The following is a 25,584-nucleotide window of genomic DNA, read 5'->3' on the forward strand; positions in this document are numbered from 1 at the left end:
AATCGTAAGTCTTGACACTGTTTGAAATCCTGAACATTTCTCTACATTAATAACTAATGCGAGGATTGCAAGCGCGCAGCGCGAGCTGAGAATATTCCATATACTGACATGAAACGGGCGTTTTAAGGACTGCGTTTAGGAATTCTTAAAGATACATATTTTACTTTTGTAAATGCAACATCACAGTGCGAGCTGAAATTTTCCTATATTCAGACCTCAAAACGGGGCACTTTAATCACTTTTTGTAAATTTGTACATAATACACATCTAAATAAACAATGCGAGCGCGGGTCGAAATTTGTGATATTGTGACATGAAAAATGACGTTTTAAGGACTGTTTGTAAGCATTCATAAAGTGGATACATAGGCATTTCGAGGAGGGCAAAGCGTCCGCCCCTCCTTATTGACGGCCCCAAAAAAGAGAAAAGGGTGGGGGAGAAAAAAAGAGAAAAAGGGAAGGAGGGAAAAGAAAACGGGGAATGAGACGAGAAAAAGCTGTAGGAAGGAATTAGACATTGACAATCCACGTCACTATATATCCAGTTTAGAAATGAATATACAAACATGTGCACGGCGAGTTAAAAAAATTTGATATTTCAGGACACTTTGAACACTCCCTGTAATACAGGATACATAATTATCTTAAAATGAACAATTACTGCAATTATTGCCGAAAATGTTGGTTAATTGACATAAAGAAGTAACAGATTAAGGATTGTTTGAAGGAATTCAAGAAGAGATGGATGTATCATAAATAAAAATGTGAGCGCGCAGCAAGAGCTGAAGCTGTTTCCCTATTTTCAGATCTCAAAAATGGGAGATTTTAATCATTTTTCTTTTGTTATTATGTACAGGATACATATCTCAATAAATTATTAATGCGAGCGCGAAGCATGAGATGTTTCCCTTTCCTTTTTTCCTTTTCTTTCTCCCTCTTCCCTCTTCCTTTTTTTTCCTTCTCTCTTTCTTCCCCATTTGTTTCTCTTTCTCTTCTTCTTTCCCTCTTTTTTTTCTCTCCCTTTTCTTTTCCTCTCTTTCCTTCCCCTTTTTGGCGCCCCCTTTCCCCGGGGGGGGGGCACTCGACCAAAAAAGTGGTGGGGGTGTGCCGCAGGCGAGACAAAAAACAGGGGCCTTGGAGCGGGCTTATTGTAAAAAGGAGGGTCCTCGGAACGGGCTTCGGAACGACAAATGTTTGTGAAAACGGGGGTCCTTGGAACGGATCGCCAGCGTGTGAGCGCGTATGCATCCCTACGGAACGGTCATGCGTGCATGATGCAGCTAGCGCGGCCTCCGCCGGGGAGCTCTGCGGCCGCTTTTCACCAAAATTGCAGCTCATTCAACGCGATCGGAGCGGCGTAACAGAAAAATATGCGAAGCTTTGGAGCGGAATTCTCTCTTCTTTTTTCTCGATAAGAAGAAAATGCTATGCCTTGGAGGGGCTTTCTTTGTTCTTTTTCTCAACAAGGCAACAATGCTATGCCTTGGAACGGAAATTTGAGTGTAAAAATGGGGGTCCCCTCCGCGGCACATACCCACTATGCATTATATACAGAGTGCCCCCCCGGGCCCCTTTCGCCATCGCCAGTATACCATTCCGTTTTTCCTCGCCCGTATCGTGTATGTATAACCTCGATAAGACACACATTGCTTCCCCCTTTGGGTGGAAAACACTTCCATAATGCAAAGTAATCAATGACGAACAACACTAGTCAACAGTGATAAAATAAATCAAGAAGTTGAAGAGAATTGGTAATTAATTAGGCCCACAATCGCGAATAGAGTCGACTCGGGTCGTAGAGGGCGCTAGTGCAGCATAGTAGACCAGTATGCGTGTTAGACGAAATGAATATTAGACGAAATGGTGATTAGCCAAAATGGCAATTGGACATATTGGCTATTAGACCAAATGGCAATTAGACCAAATGATTGTTAGCCGAAATGAGTTTAGACCAAGTGATAGTAGACCAAATGCAGTTAGACCAAATGGAACATGGACGAAATGAAAGTAGACCAAGTGGTTATTAGACCATTTGCCTTTAGACCATTTGGCTATTAGACCAAATGGGAATAGACGTAATGATAGTGGACAAAGTAGCTATTGGACCAATTGGCAAAAAAATACCATTAGACCAAATGGCTATTAGACCAAATGATAATAGACGAAATGGCTATTAGACGAAATGGCTATTAGACGAAATGGTGATTGGACGAAATGGTAATTGGACCATGTGGATAGTGGACCAACTGATGGTAGACGAAATGATATTAGACCATGTGGGTAGTGGACAAAATGGCAGTGGACGAAATGGCAATAAACCCATACGTCTCATGTAACGTGATCGACCATGCATAACTTTAGTTCGATGTTTCAAACTATCAACTTGTCGAATTTGTTGGGTGCCGCAACGGATGTTCAAAAGCTTTTAAGGTATCTAAAATGCCCGAACAAGTAGCAAATGACGGCACCAGATGGTCCAAGAACAGCTACAGCGAGGTAAGCAATAGACAACCTCAGGCGATGGTTCGTTACTTTAGTTTAGCGCAGCCTGGCTCAGAGCAGGGAGCTCCGGCCCGCTAAGCGGGCGGAGCTCCCTGGCTGGGCTAGTTTAGCCTAACCCACTGTATTAGTGTTACTAACGTTAGGCTTATACCACTCACACAACATGCGAGGTTAGTAACTACATGTTAGTAATACTAACCTCGCACAACGCATGTGGTTTCATAGTGGACTTTGACGTTTTCATTCATCACACGAATGTGAGGGAATGAAAAGCGCCAAACATTTGAGTATTTCTCCACTAATGGAAATTTTTTTTTATGATTTAACTTTTTTTTAAATGAATTGGAAATTATTTATAAAAGTGTTTTTATCGCTTACCTCCAAGTCTCAACCAGGATACTCCGTTCGATCCGTCCTTAATACTGCGGTGGAAAGTACGCAAACAACAATCGAAAAGCAATTTTTCGTATCGAACATTCTCAATTCAAGTCGTCAGCGCATAATAGGAAATTGTACCAAAAATCAACAGGTTGCATCTCATGTATATACTTATTGGTAAAGTACGCCATCTTTTGACAAGATGATGATGAAAATGGATTGAACGAGCAAGAAAATAATGCTGATCGCCTAGAATGCAGCTAGCTTGCAACACCGTAAACAAAGGTACGGTAGGCACTTAAGAACCAAGTTTGAAAGGACACTCGTAAAATTACGTCACTCGTGGTCGTGCGTGTTCAATAAAAACTCTCTGCATGCATGCACTCAGTGTGTATTGAACACGCACGACCACGATCTAATGAATATTCATCGGCGAGAGTGACATAATTTTACGAGTATCCTTTCAAACTTGGTTCTTAAGTGCCTACCGACTTTGAAATAATATCGCGCGCCCTCTTTAGGCAAAAGTTGATATCAACGCTGATCAAGAGGCATCTACGTGAAGATCACGAAAAATGCTCTTATTTTATTAAAAACAACACCAAACAGAATTCAACAAACGATCCATATGGTTCGGTAAGTGTCATAGAATAAATATAATGCTTAGCTACGATGTAAAGTCATAGTTATTTTAGTAAAAAGGGTGTGAAAGATTCGCGTGCACCAGGTGCATATGAATCCTTCACACACGAGACGATTTGAAACCATGAGTGGGCTTATACGAGACTATGGGAAGGGATGGGGCAGCAAATGCAACCACTGTTCTTGGACATGATGATACATAAAATACCGGTATTATGTGTGAATACATGCAACATGTTGCACTGTGTGTGAGATATAGATTCAACTAGGAAAGTAACCCAGGGGGCTCCCGGCCGCGTAGCGGTCGGGAGCCCAGGATTGTACGTGCAATTTGGCATACTCACCTGACAAGCGTGAAGTATGGTCAAAATAATTCTCCGAATAAATGGTTAAAACAGAAATCAAGCACTTACCACGATTATATGGATGATGGTCTAATGAGTGGCAGTTTTTCCGACATCTGGGCACAGACTGGAACCTCAAAAATTGAAAAGTTCTCTCCTCCCCAGTCTCTATCGGCCATTTTGTTATGATTCATAACAAAAACAGCCGATCGAGACTGGGGAGAAGGAGAGAACTTTTCAATTTTTTGAGGTTCCCGTCTGTGCATCCACGTCAGGATACTACCACTCGTTAGACCATCATCCATAATCGTGGTAAGTGCATAATTTCTGTTTTCATAATTTATCTTGCTAGATATTTTGACCATAATCTACCCTTGTCCCGTTAGTACGGGTAAATACACGGTAAGCTCCTGGGTGCCGGCCCGCAAAAACCGCTCCCTGGGTTACTTTCATGGATGTGTTAGTTTGGTTTTAATAATGTGTCTTTCAAAAGCATTTGTAAGCGCTCCTTACTCCATATCTTTGATTTATTAAAAACCCGAGTAAAAATATATAGAACAGAAGATGGTATCTACATGAGGTCAAAAGGTCAAGGACACCGACATATTTTCATCTTGCCCTTCTGCAGTCCTTGTAAACGTGATAACTTCAGTTTAACTTAACCTTGGCTCATATAATTTGGTGTGTATGTAACTAGCATGTGTCCCAGGAAACCTATTGATTTTGAGGCCAAAAGTTCAAGATCACAGTGAAATGTTTTCATCTCACCTTTCTGAAGTCCTTGTAAACTTAAGTTGAACTTAACCTAGGCTCATATAATTTGGTGTATGGTCAGTTCCCCCATGTCTGCGCGGTCTCCCAAGTCTGCGCACCCGCGTATCTGTGCAATTCTAGTAAAAGAAGATACGCAACGAGCACAAACTTTACACATGCAATACATAGACAGGTATTCTTAAAAAAATCTGACTCAAAATGGTGGAAAAAATAATAAATTCAGTGTATTTCATTTGATGGCCCTCAAAATGCAGCCTTTCTCATCAAAATCCCTGAATCGTGTGCAAAGTGAATGAGTGCGCAGACATGGGGTACCTTTTTTTTCAATCTGAAAATGACTGCCCAAGGTTTTTCAAGAAAATCTTATATTTCCTTTCATTTTTTAATGAGAAATTTTGTACACTTACTCTTAATAATATAAGGAACACTATTAACCGAAAGATTTTGTGAAATAAGAAGAAATTCATGTTAAATCCAGGGGCGAATCCAGCGTGAAAATTAAGGGACTCCATTAGGACTGTTTTTAGTGATTAATGAAGAGGATACAAGTATCACCAATTAAATAATGAGAGTGATATTCCGACCTGAAAACTGGACGGTCTAAGTGCGTTTTTATTTAAAATTAAAGAACAAGCTTGTGTGTCTCAAACAACTAAATGCAAGCACGAAGCACGAGCTTAATTTTGATATACTGACATGATAAAGGAGCATTTTGACAAATTTTGGAAAGAATTTCCAAAGAGGATAGGTATCTCACAAATAAAACAATGCGAGCGCGCAGCGCGAGCTGAAAATTTTGATATAACAATTTGTGTAAATCAAACAAAATAATGAAAGCTTGATGTGTGAGCTAAAATATTGTGTGCAAATTGATTTCAGAACTGGATATATAAAGTGCCATTTAATCCTCTTGAATGGGATTCATTACACAGGCAATGCGAGCGCGATGCGCGAGCGAAATTTTTTTATATAAAATCCATTTTCCAATTCTTCCCCTCATCTTTTTCTTGTTTCCTTTCAGGGTCTGGCCGGCCGTTACGAGGCTGTAAATTACACATCATGGGTATAATACATGTAGCTCTTTCTTACTTTTCTTCCTGCTTTTCGTAGTTTCTATCAAGATAAAGAGAACACATTTTTCTGCAGGTTGTCAAAAATAGGGGGGGGGGGCAGGGCCGGCTTGGCCCCCTCCTGGATCCGCGCCTGAAATCTTAACTCAAATTGTTAGGTGCGCAGACTTGGGGCCTACCATCATATATGATACTAGCAATTGATTTTGAGGTCAGAAGGTCAAAGGTGAAGTTGCCACCTTACACTTTTTTTGCCTGACCAATAACTCAATTTTCCGCGCTACAGGCAGGTGTATTATGTTCTCGCCTTAGGGGCACTCTTGTTTGATGCTGAAATCTTGCGTATAGGAATTCTATAGAGTGGATGTTCAGTACTAAGCCTCTAGAACACTTGATTTTGATATTGATTCCTCATGGTCTTGTGCTGTGGCAAAATTATATCATGCCTGTTGGCTAATGTAAATGAATCGTTTCAAGTCATATTGGACCAGACAATAGTGAATTTTGCCAATGAAAAATAAAAACTCTACTATTTGCTTGGTCGAGCAAAATTAAAGGTCAAGTCCACCTCAGAAAAATGTTGATTTGAATCAATAGAGAAAATCAGACAAGCACAGTGCTGAAAATTTCATCAAAATCTGATGTAAAATAAGAAAGTCATGACATTTCAAAGTTTTGCTTATTTTTAACAACATAGTTATATGAACGAGCCAGTTACATCCAAATGAGAGAGTCGATGATGTCACTCACTCACTCACTATTTCTTTTGTTTTTTATTGTTTGAATTATGCAATATTTCAATTTTTACGAATTTGAAGATTAGGATCTCCTTGCCTGAAGCACAAAATGTTGAAATAATGGAATTCCACGTGTTCAGGGAGGAATGAAACTTCATTTCACATGACAATGACGAGAAAATAAAAATATTTCATATTTCATATAATAAAATACAAAAGAAATAGTGAGTGATGTCATCAGTTCCTCTACCGACCGAGATGTGCATATACCGTAACTGTTTTGTAAAATGAAGCGAATCTCTAAAATGCCTTGACTTTCTTATTTTACATCCGATTTTGATGAAATTTTCAGTGTTAAGCTTGTTGAAATTTTCTCTTTTTATTCAAATCAAGTTTTTGTTGGGGGTGGACTTGTCCTTTAATGATGGCATGGCATGATAAAAATTTAGTATTTTTGTATTCTTTTTTTTTTTCATTTATCAGGACTTAGACACAGCCTTTTCATGCAGCAAGTGGAGTAAGCAAAAGCTCAGCCCAGATGAGGTAGTTGAAGATTTCATCAAGAGATGTGATGAAGGTATCTTTTATTGCAACTCATCTTCTAGTTCTACGTGTACTTTGGTAGACTGTCTATCTTGTTTTTCTCTAAGTGTTGTAACATCATATCTGATGAAGAGTGGGCATTAACCTTATACTCCATTGAGCTTTCATATTAAAAAATATCAATTTCACCCAAAAAATAAGGAAAAGATGCCTAGCACTGAAGACACACACTCACATAAAAAAAAAAAACCTGAAAAAAAAACCTGAATTCTGAAGCGGCATCCCCCCGGGAGAAAAAAATCTATGTCTTCCCTCCTTCTTAAAATGTTCTATACACTTATCCTGTATTAAAATTTTGAGCAATTTAGTTTATCAGGAGCAGGCGCTGATCCAGCCGGCTAAGAGACAATAGTTTGGGAGGTAAGGTATTTTTTCAAAAGTAATATAGCCCCCAAAATATCATTGTGTCTTATCAGGTTTGGTCTGCTCCAGATCTGAAGGGCAAGGAAATTACAGTTCAAAAGAAAACCACCGTTAATAAGAGAGTGATTTTGAGGCGAGGAAGGCATTTGACATGGGCACCCATGCCATTCACTTGTTTTTAGGAGAAAGATTATAAAGCCTTTTATTTTAATGTCATCTTTTTTATTGTTATTTGCAGAGTCAGTTAAATTCTTATCAGAAGGTGCTTTTCAATCACAACTCAACTTAGAATATGGATCACAAGAAAGGGAAAAAATTGATGTATTTTTACCAAAATCTGCTAGTGTAGGTAAATATTCTTGCACTTTTTATTCTAAGAATTTATTGGTATGTTTTTGTCTCACCTGCATAGCAGAGTGAGACTATAGGCGCCGCTTTTCCGACGGCGGCGGCGGCGTCAACTTCAAATCTTAACCTGAGGTTAAGTTTTTGAAATGACATCATAACTTAGAAAGTATATGGACCTAGTTCATGAAACTTGGCCATAAGGTCAATCAAGTATTACTGAACATCCTATTAGAGTTTCATGTCACATGACCAAGGTCAAAGGTCATTTAGGGTCAATGAACTTAGACCATGTTGGAGGAATCAACATCAAAATCTTAACCTGAGGTTAAGTTTTTGAAATGTCATCATAACTTAGAAAATATATGGACCTAGTTCATGAAACTTGGACATAAGGTTAATCAAGTATCACTGAACATCCTGCATGAGTTTTATGTCACATGACCAAGGTCAAAGGTCATTTAGGGTCAATGAACTTTGGCCGAATTGGGGGTATCTGTTGAATTCCCATCATAACTTTGAAAGTTTATGGATCTGATTCATGAAACTTGGACATAATAGTAATCAAGCATCACTGAAGATTTTGTGCAAGTTTCAGGTCTCATGATTAAGGTCAAAGGTCATTTAGGGTCAATGAACTTTGGCCGAATAGGGGGTATCTGTTGAATTACCATCATAACTTTGAAAGTTTATTGGTCTAGTTCGTTAGACTTGGACATTAGAGTAATCAAGTATCACTGAATATCCTGTGCACATTTCAGGTCACATGACCAAGGTCAAAGGTCAATGAACTTTGGCCGAATTGGGTGTATCTGTTGAATTACCATCATAACTTTGAAAGTTTATGAATCTGATTCATGAAACTTGGACATAAGAGTAATCAAGTATCACTGAACATCTTGTGCGAGTTTCACGTCACATGATCAAGGTCAAAGGTCATGTAAGGTCAATGAACTTTGGCCATGTTGTTTTTTTTTGTTGAATAACCATCATATCTCTGTAAGTTTATTGGTCTAGTTCATAAAAAGTGGACATAAGAGTAACCATGTATCATTGAACATCTTGTGCGAGTTAGAGTAGTTTTCAAAGTCAGCACTGCTGCTATATTGAAATGCGTGATGCAGGTGAGACGGCCAGAGGCATTCCACTTGTTTTTTTTTAAGTCTGGAATTATTATTTTTCGCCAAGTAGTATTATTATGTGATGATAAGACATATCTCACATATTAAATATTATATCAATACATAATCAATACTTAATCAATACTTCTACAGGAAGTATACCAGCTCCAACTTTCATTAGAAAGTATTACTCATTCTTCTTCCAGCTAAACTTCTGACGCACACACATTTTATGGGTTTCTTATTCACTACATTTCATGTTCTCCATAAAAGGTAAACTCCCCCAATTCAGAGTAAAGTTATGACATACAGATTGTTTTGGTCAAGCGTCCAAGGTTGACCAACACCTGTTTGATTGTAAAGAGTCTAGACCAGACCAATATATAAGGAGTTCACTTCTGAACCCAAATCAGATTACTTCAGAGATTGTTAGATTAGAATGTAGATTGTTACAGATTACTTTACAGATTGTTCCAGCATACAGATAGATTAGAGATTGGAGTTTAGAGAGTATAGTCACCATCAGACTTACTCATGTTCCTGTCTTATTTGTTATCATCTTCAATAAATGTATAAGAATTGTACATCCTGCAGTGCTTGTCTCATTTTAAGTCTGGTTGAAAGTAAAAGAGCAATAAGATCCAACCCCAACACAACAGTATTATATGATTTACGGATGTTTTTTTTGTGACAGTGCAGTCATAATACTTTTATCTAGATATAGAACATGTGCAGACAAGATAGTGAAGATACACACAAATTTAATTGTGAAACATCCTGAGAGCAATAATATCGGGCTTTGAGAAAGCACACTGGAAATTATTTGTTTGAGGGTGGTCTAGCAATTGCTATTTTCCCTGAAGATAATAGTTATATTGCCAGTCCAATCGAGAATTAATAATTGCCACTACATGTATGCTTTGAATAGAATATATATTTGTTTTAAACCTTATTTTTTAAGTAAGAACCAAATTCTAGAGTCCAGTTACTTGCATTAAATGACCTAGTTTTAAAGCCTCACTCAGCAGAAAGCAGATTAGTGCCTTCACTGACCCATCACAGATCTTGCTTGGAAGAGACAGCTCGAGAGAATAGCTAAATATCTCAAAATCTTTAATAATGACATCAGAATATTCGCTAGACAGAAAATTTATTAAGGCCTGATGTCATGCAACATTTTAGTTGAATATATTTTGTCACACAATACTAGTTTAACCAATCTGTATACAGGATTTAATCTAAGTAGGATTTAATCGTTAGAGTATACTGGTATATTGTTTCTGTCTTCATACCTTTTCTTTTCATGAATAACATTTCAGATGCTCCTATATTCATGTTTCTCCATGGAGGCTACTGGCAGGCTGAGGAACTGAGGTGATTTTTTTTTCAAATGGTTTATCAAATAATAAGAGAGTACCTTTATGTGCTCTGAAATTTGATTATTACTTCAGAGATGCCAAGGTCAAAGACTAGCTATGCGTGAGATTTTCTGTGAATCTGAATGAGATCACAGAATTGTGTACAATGTATATGGGGATAGGCTGTGATAGTTGCGTGAGACAGAGATTTGAGGGGATGAACAAGAGTCCATAATGCGTGAGACTTGGTAGCTTTGTTACTTCCATAAAATGATATCTTGTTCATGCTGATATCAGTCACCATAAAAGGAGACTATAGTGCCAATATTGTTTGCCACAAACTTGAGTCAGTAATATGGTCTGATGCAATCTCTCGATATCCCTTTAGCTCACAATAACAAAGAAATGCAAATGCTACCCCTTAATATGATTTTGAAAACCTCTTAATTAATGTACAGAACCATTCTTATATCAATGATAAAACTCAACTTTGCATATAATGTTTTCATAAAAGGTCAAGTTATTACATTTTTGGGCCCAACAACCTCACCCGGTCATCCAGATTAATATGTGATGACATAATCACCTAGTGGTTTAAAGTAAGCCTATATCACTATCAATTCACTAAAATGCTAGATTGATTGGGCTTAGGGTTAGTTACATTCAGGGGTTGTGGCAATAAACCCATGTTCAATTGTAATTCAAGCATGAGTCCAGAAGTCTAGCATAATGGCTATTGAAAAAAAAAACGTATTCATGCTAAATTTTTTTACTCAGCTTGAGTTAAAATTGAACATAAATTGCACTATCCCATGAGTCATATATATTTTTTTTCTGAAAGCTTATTTAATGACACATAACTTTTGACTAAATGACTTATTTTTGTTGCAGTAAGGATAATAACTCTTTCCTTGGAGCACCTCTCATCAAGAATGGTGCTGTGTTTGTCACTGTTGGATATTCTCTAGTGCCCGAGTGTAAGTATTGCCAATTTGAAGATTTAAATTTAAAAGATTTAAATTTAAAAGAGTGAAACATGTTATTTATAATCAAATTTAAATTGAAGATTGAAATTAATTTGCCTGACTTGTAATAATGATAATAACCATTCATAAACAAATTTATGTGCAGCAAATTGCCTTTATGAAAACATTTTTTTATTTATGAATTAAATGGAAGGCTAATACCTTGAATTGATGAAATGCTAGCATTGATAATAAAAATAAGTTAAAAATAGGGTTTTCTATGAATATTAAAACAGTTAATATTTTATTAGTATTACCATTTACACGGTGAGTGGAAAGCTTTTTTGTGGGTTTTATTGCCATTTTTTGTTCCTTATTTCCTATCAACTTTTGATCACTTTTTCAAAAATAATTACTAGTACATACAGTAAAATGCTGCAATATCTTGCAATGCCTATTGGAACTCTCAAGATTTCAAACAATCCCCTATTAATATAAATACTTTAAAACGCAAACTGAAAAAAATGTTAATTTTGCAATACTCGTTGCAAACATGTGAAGCTGAATAACTGATTTATTTGTACTTGACTTTTGTGTGTATTATATGTGCTCATGTTATATACATTGTATTATTTGTTATTACTTTCTTCTTAAAATTGCAATTAGCCAAAGTACCTGCTCCTGCTGCCCGCTTTCTTTCTCCGTCATTTACACTGCACTTCTCTGTCCCTCCTTTCTTCTCCCCCTCACTTCCCCCCTCTCTTCCTAATGCTATAAAACCAAATATTTCTCACATGATCCATCATGCTTTTTTTCGGCAAGCTTTGCTTTTTTTCGGCAAGACCCTCCTTTTTACTCTTAAATACAAATGTCATATTAGGTAATTTTATTTATTGAATTGTGTACCTTAAACCTAATACCCCTTTCATAAACCCAATTATGCCAATAATAGCCGCATAATTTGGATGTAAAATCAGAGGAGGACCATAGTTATCCGCATTATTTCGATGCTGCTATTATGCGGATAATAGCAGCATCGGGACCAGATTTTGACTTTATGAACGCATTTCCAAAGTAATGCGGATAAATGCCATGGTTCGGTCACAAGGTCACCCTTTTCCAACGCAACCCCATCGGAGGGGGCGTGTGCAGTTGCCATGACAATTATCCGCCTTTTTCAGGTCGGGCGCTCGTAAAAAAAAGTGCGCATTATTTTCGGAGTTTGTGAACGCAATTTTTATTGAATTATCCGCCTTAGTCTCAGGCGATAATTGGAGGATGAGTGTATGAAAGGGGTATAAGATTATGTTATATATATTTTATTATGTCTTGCAGTATTTTTAACCTTGTTATGTTATATCTATCATAATTATGTTGCGAAACGGAAATCCAGGGTGCTACATAACTTTTTAGAAGCACTTAATTACCCTGTTGGGCAAGTAAATTTTTAAATATTTGGAATATACTTGCCCAAAAATCTATTTCACTTGCTTGAAAAAAATGTTTTACCTCTTCAAAAAAAATATATTGTGGTTTTATGAACTATTGACCTTTTTTTCTCTTTTGACATGAACTGATGTACCTTGTTCTTGCATTTCTTTTTCCAAAGTGATTTTATCTTGTCCGCCATGACCAAATTTAAGACCTATATATCATATAGACCCTAATGTTGGTCATTCTTCTGTGAGAATTTTTGCTTGCCCAAATCAGGCAAGTAGTATTGGTCTTTACTTCAAAACACTTGCCCAAATTTTACTTTTACTAGCCTCAGTCAATCGGGCAAGTGCTTATGTAGCACCCTGCAGAAGTCAATAAATCAGATCAAATCAAATCTATTTAATAGGCAATAACAAAGTAATCTGTCAGGAAATGAAAAAAAAAAAACTTTGCAAATTTGGTAATCCTCTGATAGATGTTTTTCGTGAAAATCTTTACGCTATTACGAATAGAGTGCTTGAGTCATTATTACAATTTTTACATTACATCATGTTCAGGCTTATTTCGAAAGGGTGGGTGCTGTCGCGTTAGGGTGCATCAACACGAATGCGAAGATTCGTCCAAAGCCCCCCCCCCCCCGGTTTGGCCGAAAGGGTGCGTTGGGAGCGCCACGTCGCGTCGCGTTCACTGGAACGCGCCCTTTCGTCCAAAGCCCCCCGGTTTGGACGAAAGGGTGTGTTTAATAATAATGAATAAATAAATACAAATATTTATAAGAAAGCTGAACAAACAAAAAAGACGAGTGATATGTGAAATTTGCATAGGAACATAAATCATCATATGGCACAAACATTCTTTTTAAGGTAAAAAAAAAACAATGACGGCATGCTGCATGAGGATTTTTCGGTGGAAATGTTTTATGGTGTAATATTGATACATGTAAAAATTATGACTGATTTCAAGGTTCTTTCAAATAAAAAAAAGTAACTTACCTTCAATTTTATACTTTGCAGGTGTGTATTTATTACAAAGGAAAACATTCGTATACCTGGAGATATTTGGTGTCCCCCAAATTATAAAACTTACGGCAGATGTGTCCTGGAAGGGCAAGGCCAAAATTGATGTCGGGTCAGCATTCACAACGTTTAACTCTTCAGACCCTACCTTACTATATTTTACACTTGAGACCCTGCCTCAGTATATTTTGTGAGATGTATCTGTTGTGTATGTGTGCGTGTTGTGTGTATAATAATAATAATATGTGCGTGTTGTTTGTATAATAATAATAATAATACTTATAATAATAAAAATAATAACAATAATAATAATAATACTTATAATAATGATAATAATAATAATTTTCACCCCAAAGAGTGAATTTATGGAAATGAATTTGGAGTGAAAAATTGGCGCCAAGTGGCTTATTGCAAGGGTGGGTATCTGATTTTATTATCATTATTATTATTATTATTATCATTATTATTATTATTATCATTATTATTCTTAGTTGAACTTTTCTTTCTTTTCCTCAAATTGTCAATGCTTTAAATGATTGAAAATCCACTATTTTACGTGCAAATTGGCAATGTTTGACAAAATACCTTATATTCAGCTTTCTTATAAATATTTGTATTTATTTATTCATTATTATTAAACACACCCTTTCGTCCAAACCGGGGGGGCTTTGGACAAAAGGGCGCGTTGCAGTGAACGCGACGCGACGTGGCGCTCCCAACGCACCCTTTCGGCCAAACCGGGGGGCTTTGGACGAATCTTCGCGTTCGCGTTGACGCACCCTAACGCGACAGCACCCACCCTTTCGACATAAGCCTATTCACCTTGACAGCCATTAGATTTCAATGTTTCAAATAACTATTACATGCGTCAAGTATTTTAAACTTGTGGATATAATATTTATCTGTTTATTTTTATTTGCAGGTACTCTACATGACATGGTAGAACAAGTTCAAAAGGTGGTGGTGTTCGTGGCTAAAAGATTTCCTCATACAAGGTTAGAAAAATAGATTTATCATTCATTTGCTTATGGTTTTTTAACCAAACGATATAAAATGTGATTTGCTGACTGCTTCACATATCTTTTTTATGTCATTAATAATTTATGATATATTTCAAGGACAATGCTAGACTATTTCTGATCAGTTCAATTTCAAATCACAGGAAACACCAAAAAGCCCAGCAATTTTTTTTATTACTCTCATGAGTAAATTTACTTGCCCTGTCGGGCAAGTAAATTTTTAAATAGTTGGAATATATTTGCCTGAAAATCTATTTCACTTGCCCAGAAAAATCCTTGAAAAAAAAGCTTTTACCTCTTTGATAGAAAATATTGCAGCTTTATAAACCATTGACCTTAGGTTTTTTCTCTCTTTTGACATGAACTGATGTACCTTGTTCTTGCATTTCTTTTTACAAAGTGATTTTATCTTGCCCGCCATTACCCAAATTAGGGTTGGTTTTTACAAATTGATTTTATCTTGCCCACCATGACCAAATTTTGGGTCGATATGATATGACCTTAATATTGGTAATTCTACTGTGAGAACATTGCTTGCCCAATTCGGGCAAGTAGTTTTGGTCTTTACTTCAAAGCACTTGTCCGACTTTAACTTTTACTTGCCCCGGCAATTGGGCAAGTGCTTATGTAGCACCCTGCATCTACAGACAAGGTTTGATGAACCTTGCATCCTTGCAAACCAAAATGGGTAGAATTTCATAATTCTGAAAAAAAAAATTGTCATGACATCAATCTGATAAACCTTTTCAGTTTCATCAGATTTGTTGTATTCTATTTTACAGAGGGGTTTTCATATCCGGTCACTCAGCTGGTGGTCATCTTGCGGCCATGATGCTCTCTGTTGACTGGTCAAGTCTTCTACAGGACAAGAAGAATATTATCAAAGGTGACAGTCAAACACATTCACCCAACATTTGCTCTTGAACTATTATTTTTTTTTGCTTACAGGGTTAGATTTCTGTTAAGCCAGTTATATAGATAAAAAGTTTCCTATGCCAAATTCAGATATTTGCATAGATAAATAAGTTGTATTTAGAAAAGGAGATAATGAGCTTTATCTATGTGTCTGTATAGATTATATACATCCTTTTAAAATGAAAGTATTGTCAATGATATTGGAGCAAGTTGAGTAGTCCTTACCCTACATAACAAGAACCATCATGGCCATTTTCAAGTTCACACAGGTTTAGAGATCATAATTTATACAACTTTGAGAAATTTAAGTCTTGTGTTGCCATCCCAATTTTAGCAAACTTCATGTACCTCGTACTGATCCTACTGCTTATTGCTATAAAATCTTTTTTTCTTGGTAATTTCACCACAGGCATTCTTCCTATTTCTGGTATATTTGATGTACGACCCATCACAAAAACATATATCAACGAACCATTGTCACTTACAGAGTAAGTATCAATCTGTTTCATGCTCTTACAGTAAAATCCCAGTTTTCTGTAGTACAGAAAATGGGAAAAATATCACAGGATTCAAACCAAAGAAATTTTGAATGAAGAAAAAACCTGAAAAATCAAAACAAATCCAAGACCCGGGTGGTGGCACTTCTTGTTGTCGATGTGTACGCATGATTGTTCCCTTTTACGTGAAAAAGAGGTACTTTTTGAGCCTGGTGGTATTGTAAATTCGCGAACATAAATGTATGCGACTTTGAAAAAAAGGGTCATTTTTTGTCGAGGATGTACACTATTTGTTAAAATAAGGGTACAATTTTTTTTGTCATCATGAAAATGTGAACAGTGAAATCCTAGAATTCTTACCAATTTCTCTCATATTTTTCCAGTCATATTTTGCCGAGTGTTTTGCCCCATAATGTTTGTCATCTTTGCTGGAAAGTTCAGGTCGGCTATGACGGCTGCCATGATTACAAAAATCGATATGAAGTTCTTCTTAAAAATTATAACATGTTTTTGTTTGTTTTCTTCAAATGTAAAATAGAGGGTGATTTTGTAAAAGTGAAGATCTACTGGGAATGCAAAAAAAAGGGTTGTATTTAATGGTAAATCTCTGTTAATTTATTCCCGTTTTCATGTAAAAAAGGGGTCAAAATTGCTCAAAATGTACTTGAAACCATGCAAAAAAGGCAATTTTTTTATACTTGGAGAATGATCATGCGTTGCGCCTTCGAATAAGTAGTGCCACCACCGAGATCCAAGAATGAAATCATGCATTGATCAGTGGAACCTATTCCAATCTCTTTGCTGTATTGGTATATGTTTACCAATCTCTATGTGCATACTGCAAGCTGTGTATATTAATTGAAACCTATATTTTAAGTAACTTATTGCTGATAAGAAATGGTTTCATGATCTTCCACCAGATCTAGTGCAGCTTCTGTAAGCCCTCATCTCCTTGTGGATGCTATCCCAGAATGCAACCTGGGGGTCAAAGTTCACCTTCTGTTTACGGAATATGACCCACCAGTACTCAAACAACAAGCACAAGATTACAGTAAGGTGTGTATGATTAATGTATGAAGGAATCAAGGGTGTTTTCATGAAGCATCTTCTCACCAATTGTCTCTGAGCCAATCAGATGCAAGGATTTTGGTAGCTTATAACAAAAGTCAGTGAATATCACTGTTAATTTGTTTCATGAAATGCTCCCCTGGTCTATAACATGATGGCTCATAAATATATGGATTCCCTGGACAAAGTTATATCCCTGGAGGAACTATGGTAAATGCTCTTGAGGAGCACTGTTCAAGTTTAGTGACCTTTAGTCTAGGGGGTCGGGATGGGGGCAATGTGCACTGTCATTAAAAGATTGACAACATGCTCATTAACAAAAGTTTGTACAAGGGATTGTTTTTTTATGGCCGAATGATATATGCATACATGTAAATGAACCAGCCAAAAAAAGGAAATTCATCCCTATCATTAAATATATTTTGAGGGCATAGTTAGGGTGGGGAAAACATTACATTTTTAGGGTACTCTGAGATCAGAGGATGATTATTTGTCAAGGGTCCATTTTGAAAGCCCATGTAATAGCATGGTTTTGTAATGACGATATCTCCCTCAGGCCTTAATGGAACCATATGCACCAATGCCATCTTTACTTTTGAACTGATGTGCCTTACAGTGCAACAGGTGCCCAGCTAAAAAGCAAACATGCACTCTAAATTTATGCATATTTTTAATGCATACAAACCCATTGCACAGTTTTGATACACTTCGGAGCTATAGGAGGCAAGGACTTGGTCCACACACCAAGCATGTCATACACATCTTTGCTACACTATATTCATGATGATGTCATGAAGAAAACTTATGGCCTTGCTTAAATTGTCTGCGTTCATCCAAACTGTCATATCAGTCAGTTTTGGTATAAAAAAATTATAGCTAAGATCAAAGGTCATTCTGGCTATGTTGGGAGCATGTTGAGCGTTGTGGCCCAGTAGATTAGTCTTCGGACTTTGAAACATAGGGTCGGGGGTTCAAATCCCAGCCATGGCGTAATTTCCTTCAGCAAGAAACTGATCCACAGTGTGCTGCACTCAACCCAGGTGAGGTAAATTGGTACCGGTAGGGTAGGAAGTAATTCCTTAAAAAGCTGTGTGCGCTATGAACGCCTAGCTTAGCCGGGTAATATAGGAGTGCCTTGAGCATTTAACAAGGTGGATATGTGCGCAATATAAATACCCTATATTATTATTATTATGTGTTGAATTTTCATCATAACTTCAAAAGTTTATGGACCTAGCTCATGAAACATCGACATAAGGGTAATCAAGTATGATTGATTGTGTTGCGTCTGTCTTAGGTCACATAATCATGGTCAAAGGTCATGTTGGGTAAATGGACATATTATTTTATTATCATATTAGTGTTTCCTTCTGTAAATAATTATTCATTAGCTGTTTTCAATGGCAGCACTGCTGCTATATCGAATTGTGGAGTGCAGGCGAGACTGCCAGAGGCGTTCCACTTGTTAGATTTTTGCAGAAAATGAAATAGCAAGTATCACTCTACATAATTTACATAATAATTGCAAATGCACTGTCACCAAACCGTTGTATCGTCACTGCATAAACTTTGCACATGAAAGAGTGATAGATGTTTTTCTGATTGGGTGTATCGAAAATTCAGTCAGGGTTGTTGTATTACCTCTGGCATTTTTGTACAGGGGAAATCTAAACCGCTCAAACTGAAATTACGAGCATGTAGCTCTTTTGTAATATTTTCTCTGATTCTTGGTTTTGTGTAAATATGAAGATACCAATGTCAAGCTATGGTATTGGTCTTTCCTACCATGTATTTTTCTGGCAATTAGAATATTGTAAGACTGGGGGAAAAAGTGTCAAAATTAAAGCAAACTTGATTTTCTCTGAAATGGGTTTGCAGTGCGCTGTCATATATGTGATACAACAGTTTGGATGACCGCTGACAAAAAGAGTATCAGATTCTTGAAAATTAATTTGAATATGTAATCAGTTTTTTGTCATTCATTACTTATTCTGTTACATACAAATAATAATAATAATGAACAGATGAGTGTTAGTGTCTCTGCAGTCAACAAGTGTATGTAAAATGATTTGCTTCTTGAACCATTGTCAATAACCTTGAGTACATTTCATCAACATTCACCTGTACATAATTTGATAATGTTTTCTATTATCATGGCAGCTTTTATCATCTTCAGGTCTAGATGTTGAGATGACAATGTTACCTGAAAAAGATCACTTTCAGGAGCTCATTGAGTTAACTGATGAAAATTGCCTATTTCAAAAGGTAAGTCATCTCCTCTGATAACTACTAATAATTTGATGATAGAGTCTATGAAATCATCAGAGATCTAGGTCTAGTATCTATACATAGACCAGCTTTGTGTAGTTTAAGCTGTAAATGAAACATACTGAAGATCAGCAACACTCATTTATATAGTTCAGTTTGGATTCTTTTCATTTCAACTCATATCAATTTAACAGTAAAAGTAATCATTGCAAAGATATAAATTTACAAATATACATAGTATGACAATATGACAAAGATAACTAAATATTTACAATAGACACTAAACAGTATGATAATCATATTAATAATGATATTTACAATGAACTAGATAAACCAGATATATTTGGTAACATACCTGTCACGGTGCTTGTTTCTCATCAGTTCAGCATTTTCTATCAAATGATAATTTATTCATGCATTCATACACTTGGGGTTAACTCTTTATCTGTTCAAAGCCATTATCAGGTTGTTATTCAAGTGTAATTTATGTGCACACAGATTACTTTCTAAAATACCTTTTTTCCCATAAGTTTTGAGGCGACTTTTGAATGCAGAGCATGTAGATGCCTCCTTAATGGCAGGAGGGATCGCATACATGTGTATGGACCCCTACGAAAAACAGCATGTGCTGATAGGGTGTTCCATCCCACAAGTGGTAAATAAATAAATAAAATAAATAAAACATTCCAAAGTATAGAGCAGCATGACAAAATGATCTCTCCCCATAGAACTTGGTCTGAACAACTGGACACTTAAGCAGATATATCTGTGAAGATTAGTTTAACCTGTTTCAGTCATGCAATTGCTTAATGGTTGTACATTAAAATTTACTTTCTTTATTTCAATATATGTCTATGGGAGAAATATCAAACTGTTCCAAATTTGAAACATAGATGAAAATAACATGAAGACTATGTTAACATACTTGTATGCATATATTCCAAAGATGCATAGTTTTTCATATTTATTAAAAATGACCAGAAATAATTTATTAAAATGAATATAAGTAAAATGTTTGAATTAAGTTTGTGATTTTTAAGGGATGTCACTTGTTTAATTAGAAAGAATTATTAATGGTCACTAATGTTCCCCAAGAATAATTTCCCTCTCTCTTGGTCATTTACTCTCAGGTTTTTCTTCGGATGATGGGTTTGACATCATAATGGCCATCCTTCAAGTAAGGAAACCCCTGATAATTTGTTTTTAATTGATCACAGTATTCTCATTATAATGTATGAAATAGGAGTATGGTGTTGGATGTAGAAAACCTTGGCATGGTTTACAATGAATATAAAAAAACTGCAATCAAAAGAGTCTGGTTAATTATATCATATCAGACTCTGTTTTGTGTATACACAGTGTGCCACAGGGTTCAGTAGTTGGTCCACTTATATATGCCATTTCACATTCCGTTTTATGTCTATTGGATGTGCGGCAGGGCTTCCTTTGTTAATTACATAGTGTGTGCCTTAGTGACCAGTATTCATGTATGGTACACTGTTACTTATTCTGTACACAGTACCAGGGGATGTTCTGGGTAATACCCCAAATGTAGGTTATTTCTAGTTATCAAAGGCATGTTGATATATGTGACTATCATGATTCTACCAAATTAATTTTGTTCTCTTTTATTTGAAAGCTTGATCAGGGAAGAGTTTTGTAAGAGGTGACTGTGACAGAAATACTTGAATTGCAAATAATACACACATTATTGTGGCTCACCACACACACATATACATGTAATTCATTTTAATTTCATGCGTGCATGACTATTTAGTTTGGTTGCGGCACTGGGACAAACTAAACGTCAATTGAGATATGAAAATAGAAGTGAGTTATTTTTTAGAATTTTGTAGGTACACCATTAATTTTGGCTGGTTAATTCTTATTCTTCTGCCCTCTGTAGGTTGAGGCATTAGGTTTCAGTCAGTCTCATTTTGGAAAAAAAGGGTAAAAATGTCTTGTATGGGTGAAAAAAAAAATATTGCAAATAAATACATTGAGAATCTAATGTTAAAGGCCTATTATATATTGAAGTATGCTGCAAAATATGTTTATTAGATGGACTTAATAGATCAGTATTGGTGTATATGGGCAATAGAGTTGTTATGTGTAGGAGCAACATTATTAACAAAATAACAATAGAATGTAAAATTTTATATTTTTATACTATAGAAGTTAAAATCCCTTTGAAGTAACATAGAAGACGATGTAAAATTCATTTTGAACCTAAAAGTCTGAATCTGGATCAAAATTTGAAGTATACATTTGAATATGGAAACTAAATCTTATTGGTTTGCATTTCTATTTAAAAAAATTTAAGACAGTACTTTGAATTCGGGGAATTTTGAGAAAATACTTTGAAATATGGGAATTCTGAGACTATATTTAAAGGGGGAATCCATCCCAAATAAGGGGGAAAAGAAAAATTAGACAAGTTGATATGTGAAAGTTTGAACAATATCGGACAAACAAGAAAGTTATGATTTTTTAAAAGTTGTGAATATTGGTATCCCTATACCCACGGAGACTTCAAATTGTCCACACATGTGATGTCCATCTATCCCATAAAATTGTCTGAATTGATAAAGTAATGTTTTCCTATTAACTACTTTGTAAGCTTTTCAAAAATCAATAAAACACACATATAAGTATGATTTCTTTTAAAACATTTTATGTATAATTGATTTGAGAGAGAATGCGTGGTCTGAAGTTTTAGATATCTTCTGGAAATATATTTGTTCAGCTGCCAGTAGTTGATTATTTCATAGAAATTATGTAGTCTATTGTGCAATATTCTTGCAAAAAATTTAGCCAAAGAACTTGTTAGTGCTATTCCTCTGTAGTAGTTGTCAGGGTCATTGCTACAACCTCCCTCAAATATTGATGTTATAAAGTTTTCTTTCCATGCTTCAGGATATATTCAAGTTTTTACTATAGCATTAAATATGTCAACATATATGTTTATATTTGTGCTGCAAGATGCTAAAATCATTTCACCTAGAATCTTATTCGGTCCACTTGATTTTTTTTGTTTCATGAGTTTTAGTGTGTCAAGTACTTCTTTCCTTGTAACAGTAGCATTCAAACAATCTGTATAATAATAGCTACCTCTATTCTGTTCCTCAACTAAAAAATTATTACTCTGTGTTTTATTCATCAGTTGTTTGAAGTGTGCAGTCCACTCAGATGGGGTAATGTTTAAGGAATTATTGTCTTTTCGTTTAATGAATCCGCAATGCTCCAAAATAAAGATGGTTCTTTTGGTTTTGAGTTTAAAGTTTGTTGTATATATTTTTTTAAGCCTATGATTTTTGTGGATCAATTTGCTCAAAATTTAACGTTAAAATATTCTCCCTCAAAGAATTATCCCAAGGTTATTTCTATCTTTGTATTAGACGAGGTTTATTTTGACATTCATTATTAAAAGTGAATGACTGAAATTATAACAGGAAGTTAACTACATAATACAACATAATTTTTATGATTTTTATTGAAATATAAAACATTCTTAATTTGTAAAATGTCATCTACCTTGATTACATCACATCTGCAATATATCATGCTTGGTCAATCTTTATCCAGAACACCGTTTTGTGAGCAAGTCAACTTGTGCATTCAATTCCCAGGTGTCCTAGGTGAAGCTGTCTAAGGATGTCATTCCTCAGCGTCTTCGGTGTGTTAACTTGACTTCCCTTGAAGAGTACTCTGTATGACATTCTGATTTCATCTCTGTAAGACCAATATTGCTCAAAAGATGTTTGTAACTCTTAGATGATTTTAGGCCAACCCTGAGTTACTATATTCCGTAATGATCTGAGAACTGTTTCTCTCTGATGTTCTGTTCTTTTGTGCTGTCCAAAGAGTATAATGTCAATCTTGTTTAAATCTTTAGCTTCAGAGCAGATGGATTCCTCTATGACCTGTAGCGGAACAATACACACTTTCTTTGGGTTATGAAGTTGGCTCAAGGTATCAGAAAGAATTATGTCTTTTCCTGGTGGTACTTGACTTGACGTCTGTATCCTTGGACTTTGATAAATCAGTCTCTGAACACTAAGCCTTCTTGCTTTGCTGTCTCCATGTGATGTAGAGAATCCTGTTGTGTTTCTCCTCTGTTCTTCCTACAATTGCTATGTCATCTGCAATGCATATGCAGCCTGACACATTCTGGACGATCCCATCCATGATCAGCTGGAAGATATCCTGGCTTGTACATAGCATGTATAGCAATCTTTGGAAGCACTATCTTCCGAATGGTGTGCAGAATATGGTGAAGTGTTGGCATTCCTCTGCCAGATGAACTGACCAATAACCAGCCTTTGCATCTAACTTGGAAAAGTTGAAGAAAGGTTGAACCTTTTTCAAGGCATCCCTTCAATCACCTTGGGTCAAGACAGTGCTGATTGATCTGTCTCTCTTCACAACTGTGGTCATGTAGCTGTGCCAATCATTATTGTATTCAATTCAACTCCTTGCTGCTCCATCTTGTCCAGTTCCTCCTTGATTTTGTCTTTCATGAGTATGCTGCACTTGCGGTGTGTGTCTTGGGCAGGTTTTATTATTTTGTTTTACATGAAGCATCAACTTTCATTTGAAGCTACTAATAGCATTGAATTGCTCTTTAAGTAATTCAGGCTTTATCAACATTTAGTGTAGGATAATCTTTTGATGCAGGCCCTGTGCTAGTGATTGAATGCAGAACTCTCAGGCCATGTGTTTACTTCATATCATTCGCTCATCTCACACACAGAGTATTGCATGCTATGCAAATGTAGATACAATCATACATGTATGTATTCATGTTTTTATCACTGTTGCATGAGTGGATGCTTCAATGGTTAGCATTCAATAAAGTTTGGTAGGAATTTATGCAAATACTTCTCAACACAGGCAGCTGTCCTTGTCATTTTGAGGCATTCCAATTAACCGAGCATGCCACCATGTAACACAAGTCTGATAGAGTATGGATCTCTCGAGACTGTGATGTTTGGTAAACTTTGATTAATATATATGCAATGTGGTTTAATCATGCCAGTCAATTCACAATAGATACAAATTGAAGTGTGTAGATATCAATACTGATATCGCATTTTGTAATAAAGTGGAACTTAGACCGTCTGCGTTGAATTTAGACTAAAATAATTAGACTAAGTGGGTATTAGACAAAATGTAGTGTAGACCATTTTTTTTAGGCCATGTTGTATTAAGACTACCTGAAAAGTAGACTAAATTGTTGTAGATCAAGTTATGTAAACTACAAATAAAGGGTCCATGTTGTAAGATTCTGACCCAACAAATTGTGTCAGATCACTTTTAACCAGCATTATAATGAAGACGAAAGAAATAATGATATGTAGGGGAAGGCGGGTAAGTTGAGCCACCACCCCCAGGCCAATAATGAATGAGTCAGACATTGTGGTGGTGTCATGTATTGATGACCCATTACATAACCCTTTACCCAACCATATTGCTTTCGACTTCGAAACAAAAGGTACCTTTTTAGACGGTAAAATACAAATTTCAGCAAAAAAGTAAAAAGGGGTGTAAAATAGTGGAGTGCTGTTTCCCCACACACGTCTTTAAATATGATAAAGAATTAATAACAATATTTTAAGACCAGGTTTGGATCTTCATTCTTGTCATAGTCTTTTAAATGATGGATGTATAAGAAATGTGTGGATGTGAAAATATCGCATTAAGTTCGGACTGGGGTACTTTGAGCCAGCCAACGTGGGGCAAGTTGAGCCATGGTAATTCCTATGGTATTAAGAATGAAAAAAAAAACTTGAAAAGCCATTGATATGCAGGCAGAAAGGTGTAAATTCACATGACAGTTCTTTTACTTTTAGAGGATGTTAGGATTTATAGAGAATTGCCAAGTGAAAAGACTTCAAATTAATAAATGACATGCTGCTTCTTCCCACTTACATTTTGTACATAGTTTTTGTGGCTCAACTTATCCCAAAAGGTGGCACAACTTAGCCCACATATGGGGCAAAATGAGCCATTTGATGTTTTTTCTTTCAAAGGTCACAATGAATTTCAGTGTGGGGGTAGAAAGTTGTATATAGGTGAAAAATATTTCCCAAGAATTGAATTTAAAGGCAAGGTGCTTATTTCTGAAATATTATTAGTCATATCAGTTCTAACATGCAAAATG

The 25,584-nt window shown here is 36.0% G+C and overlaps 1 protein-coding gene across 2 annotated transcripts; it reads left to right on the forward strand.

Moving 5' to 3' along the window:
• The first annotated feature begins 2,327 nt into the window (after positions 1-2,327).
• LOC121429164 (kynurenine formamidase-like) lies at positions 2,328-24,931 on the forward strand. 2 transcript variants are annotated; one of them, XM_041626096.1, is made up of 11 exons: positions 2,328-2,495; positions 6,930-7,023; positions 7,651-7,761; positions 10,198-10,252; positions 11,128-11,213; positions 14,577-14,649; positions 15,456-15,559; positions 15,998-16,076; positions 17,006-17,141; positions 19,314-19,418; positions 20,552-24,931. In XM_041626096.1, exons 1-11 carry the CDS (start codon positions 2,439-2,441, stop codon positions 20,582-20,584), a joined length of 933 nt encoding a protein of 310 aa, XP_041482030.1. In that variant the 5' UTR covers positions 2,328-2,438; the 3' UTR covers positions 20,585-24,931. The 2 variants fall into 2 exon arrangements, with proteins under 2 accessions (XP_041482030.1, XP_041482031.1); XM_041626097.1 differs by lacking the exon at positions 7,651-7,761.
• The last annotated feature ends 653 nt before the right edge of the window (positions 24,932-25,584 follow it).

This window comes from Lytechinus variegatus, chromosome 15 (genome assembly GCF_018143015.1).
Source record: "Lytechinus variegatus isolate NC3 chromosome 15, Lvar_3.0, whole genome shotgun sequence".
In the NCBI taxonomy this organism is placed as follows: domain Eukaryota; kingdom Metazoa; phylum Echinodermata; class Echinoidea; order Temnopleuroida; family Toxopneustidae; genus Lytechinus; species Lytechinus variegatus.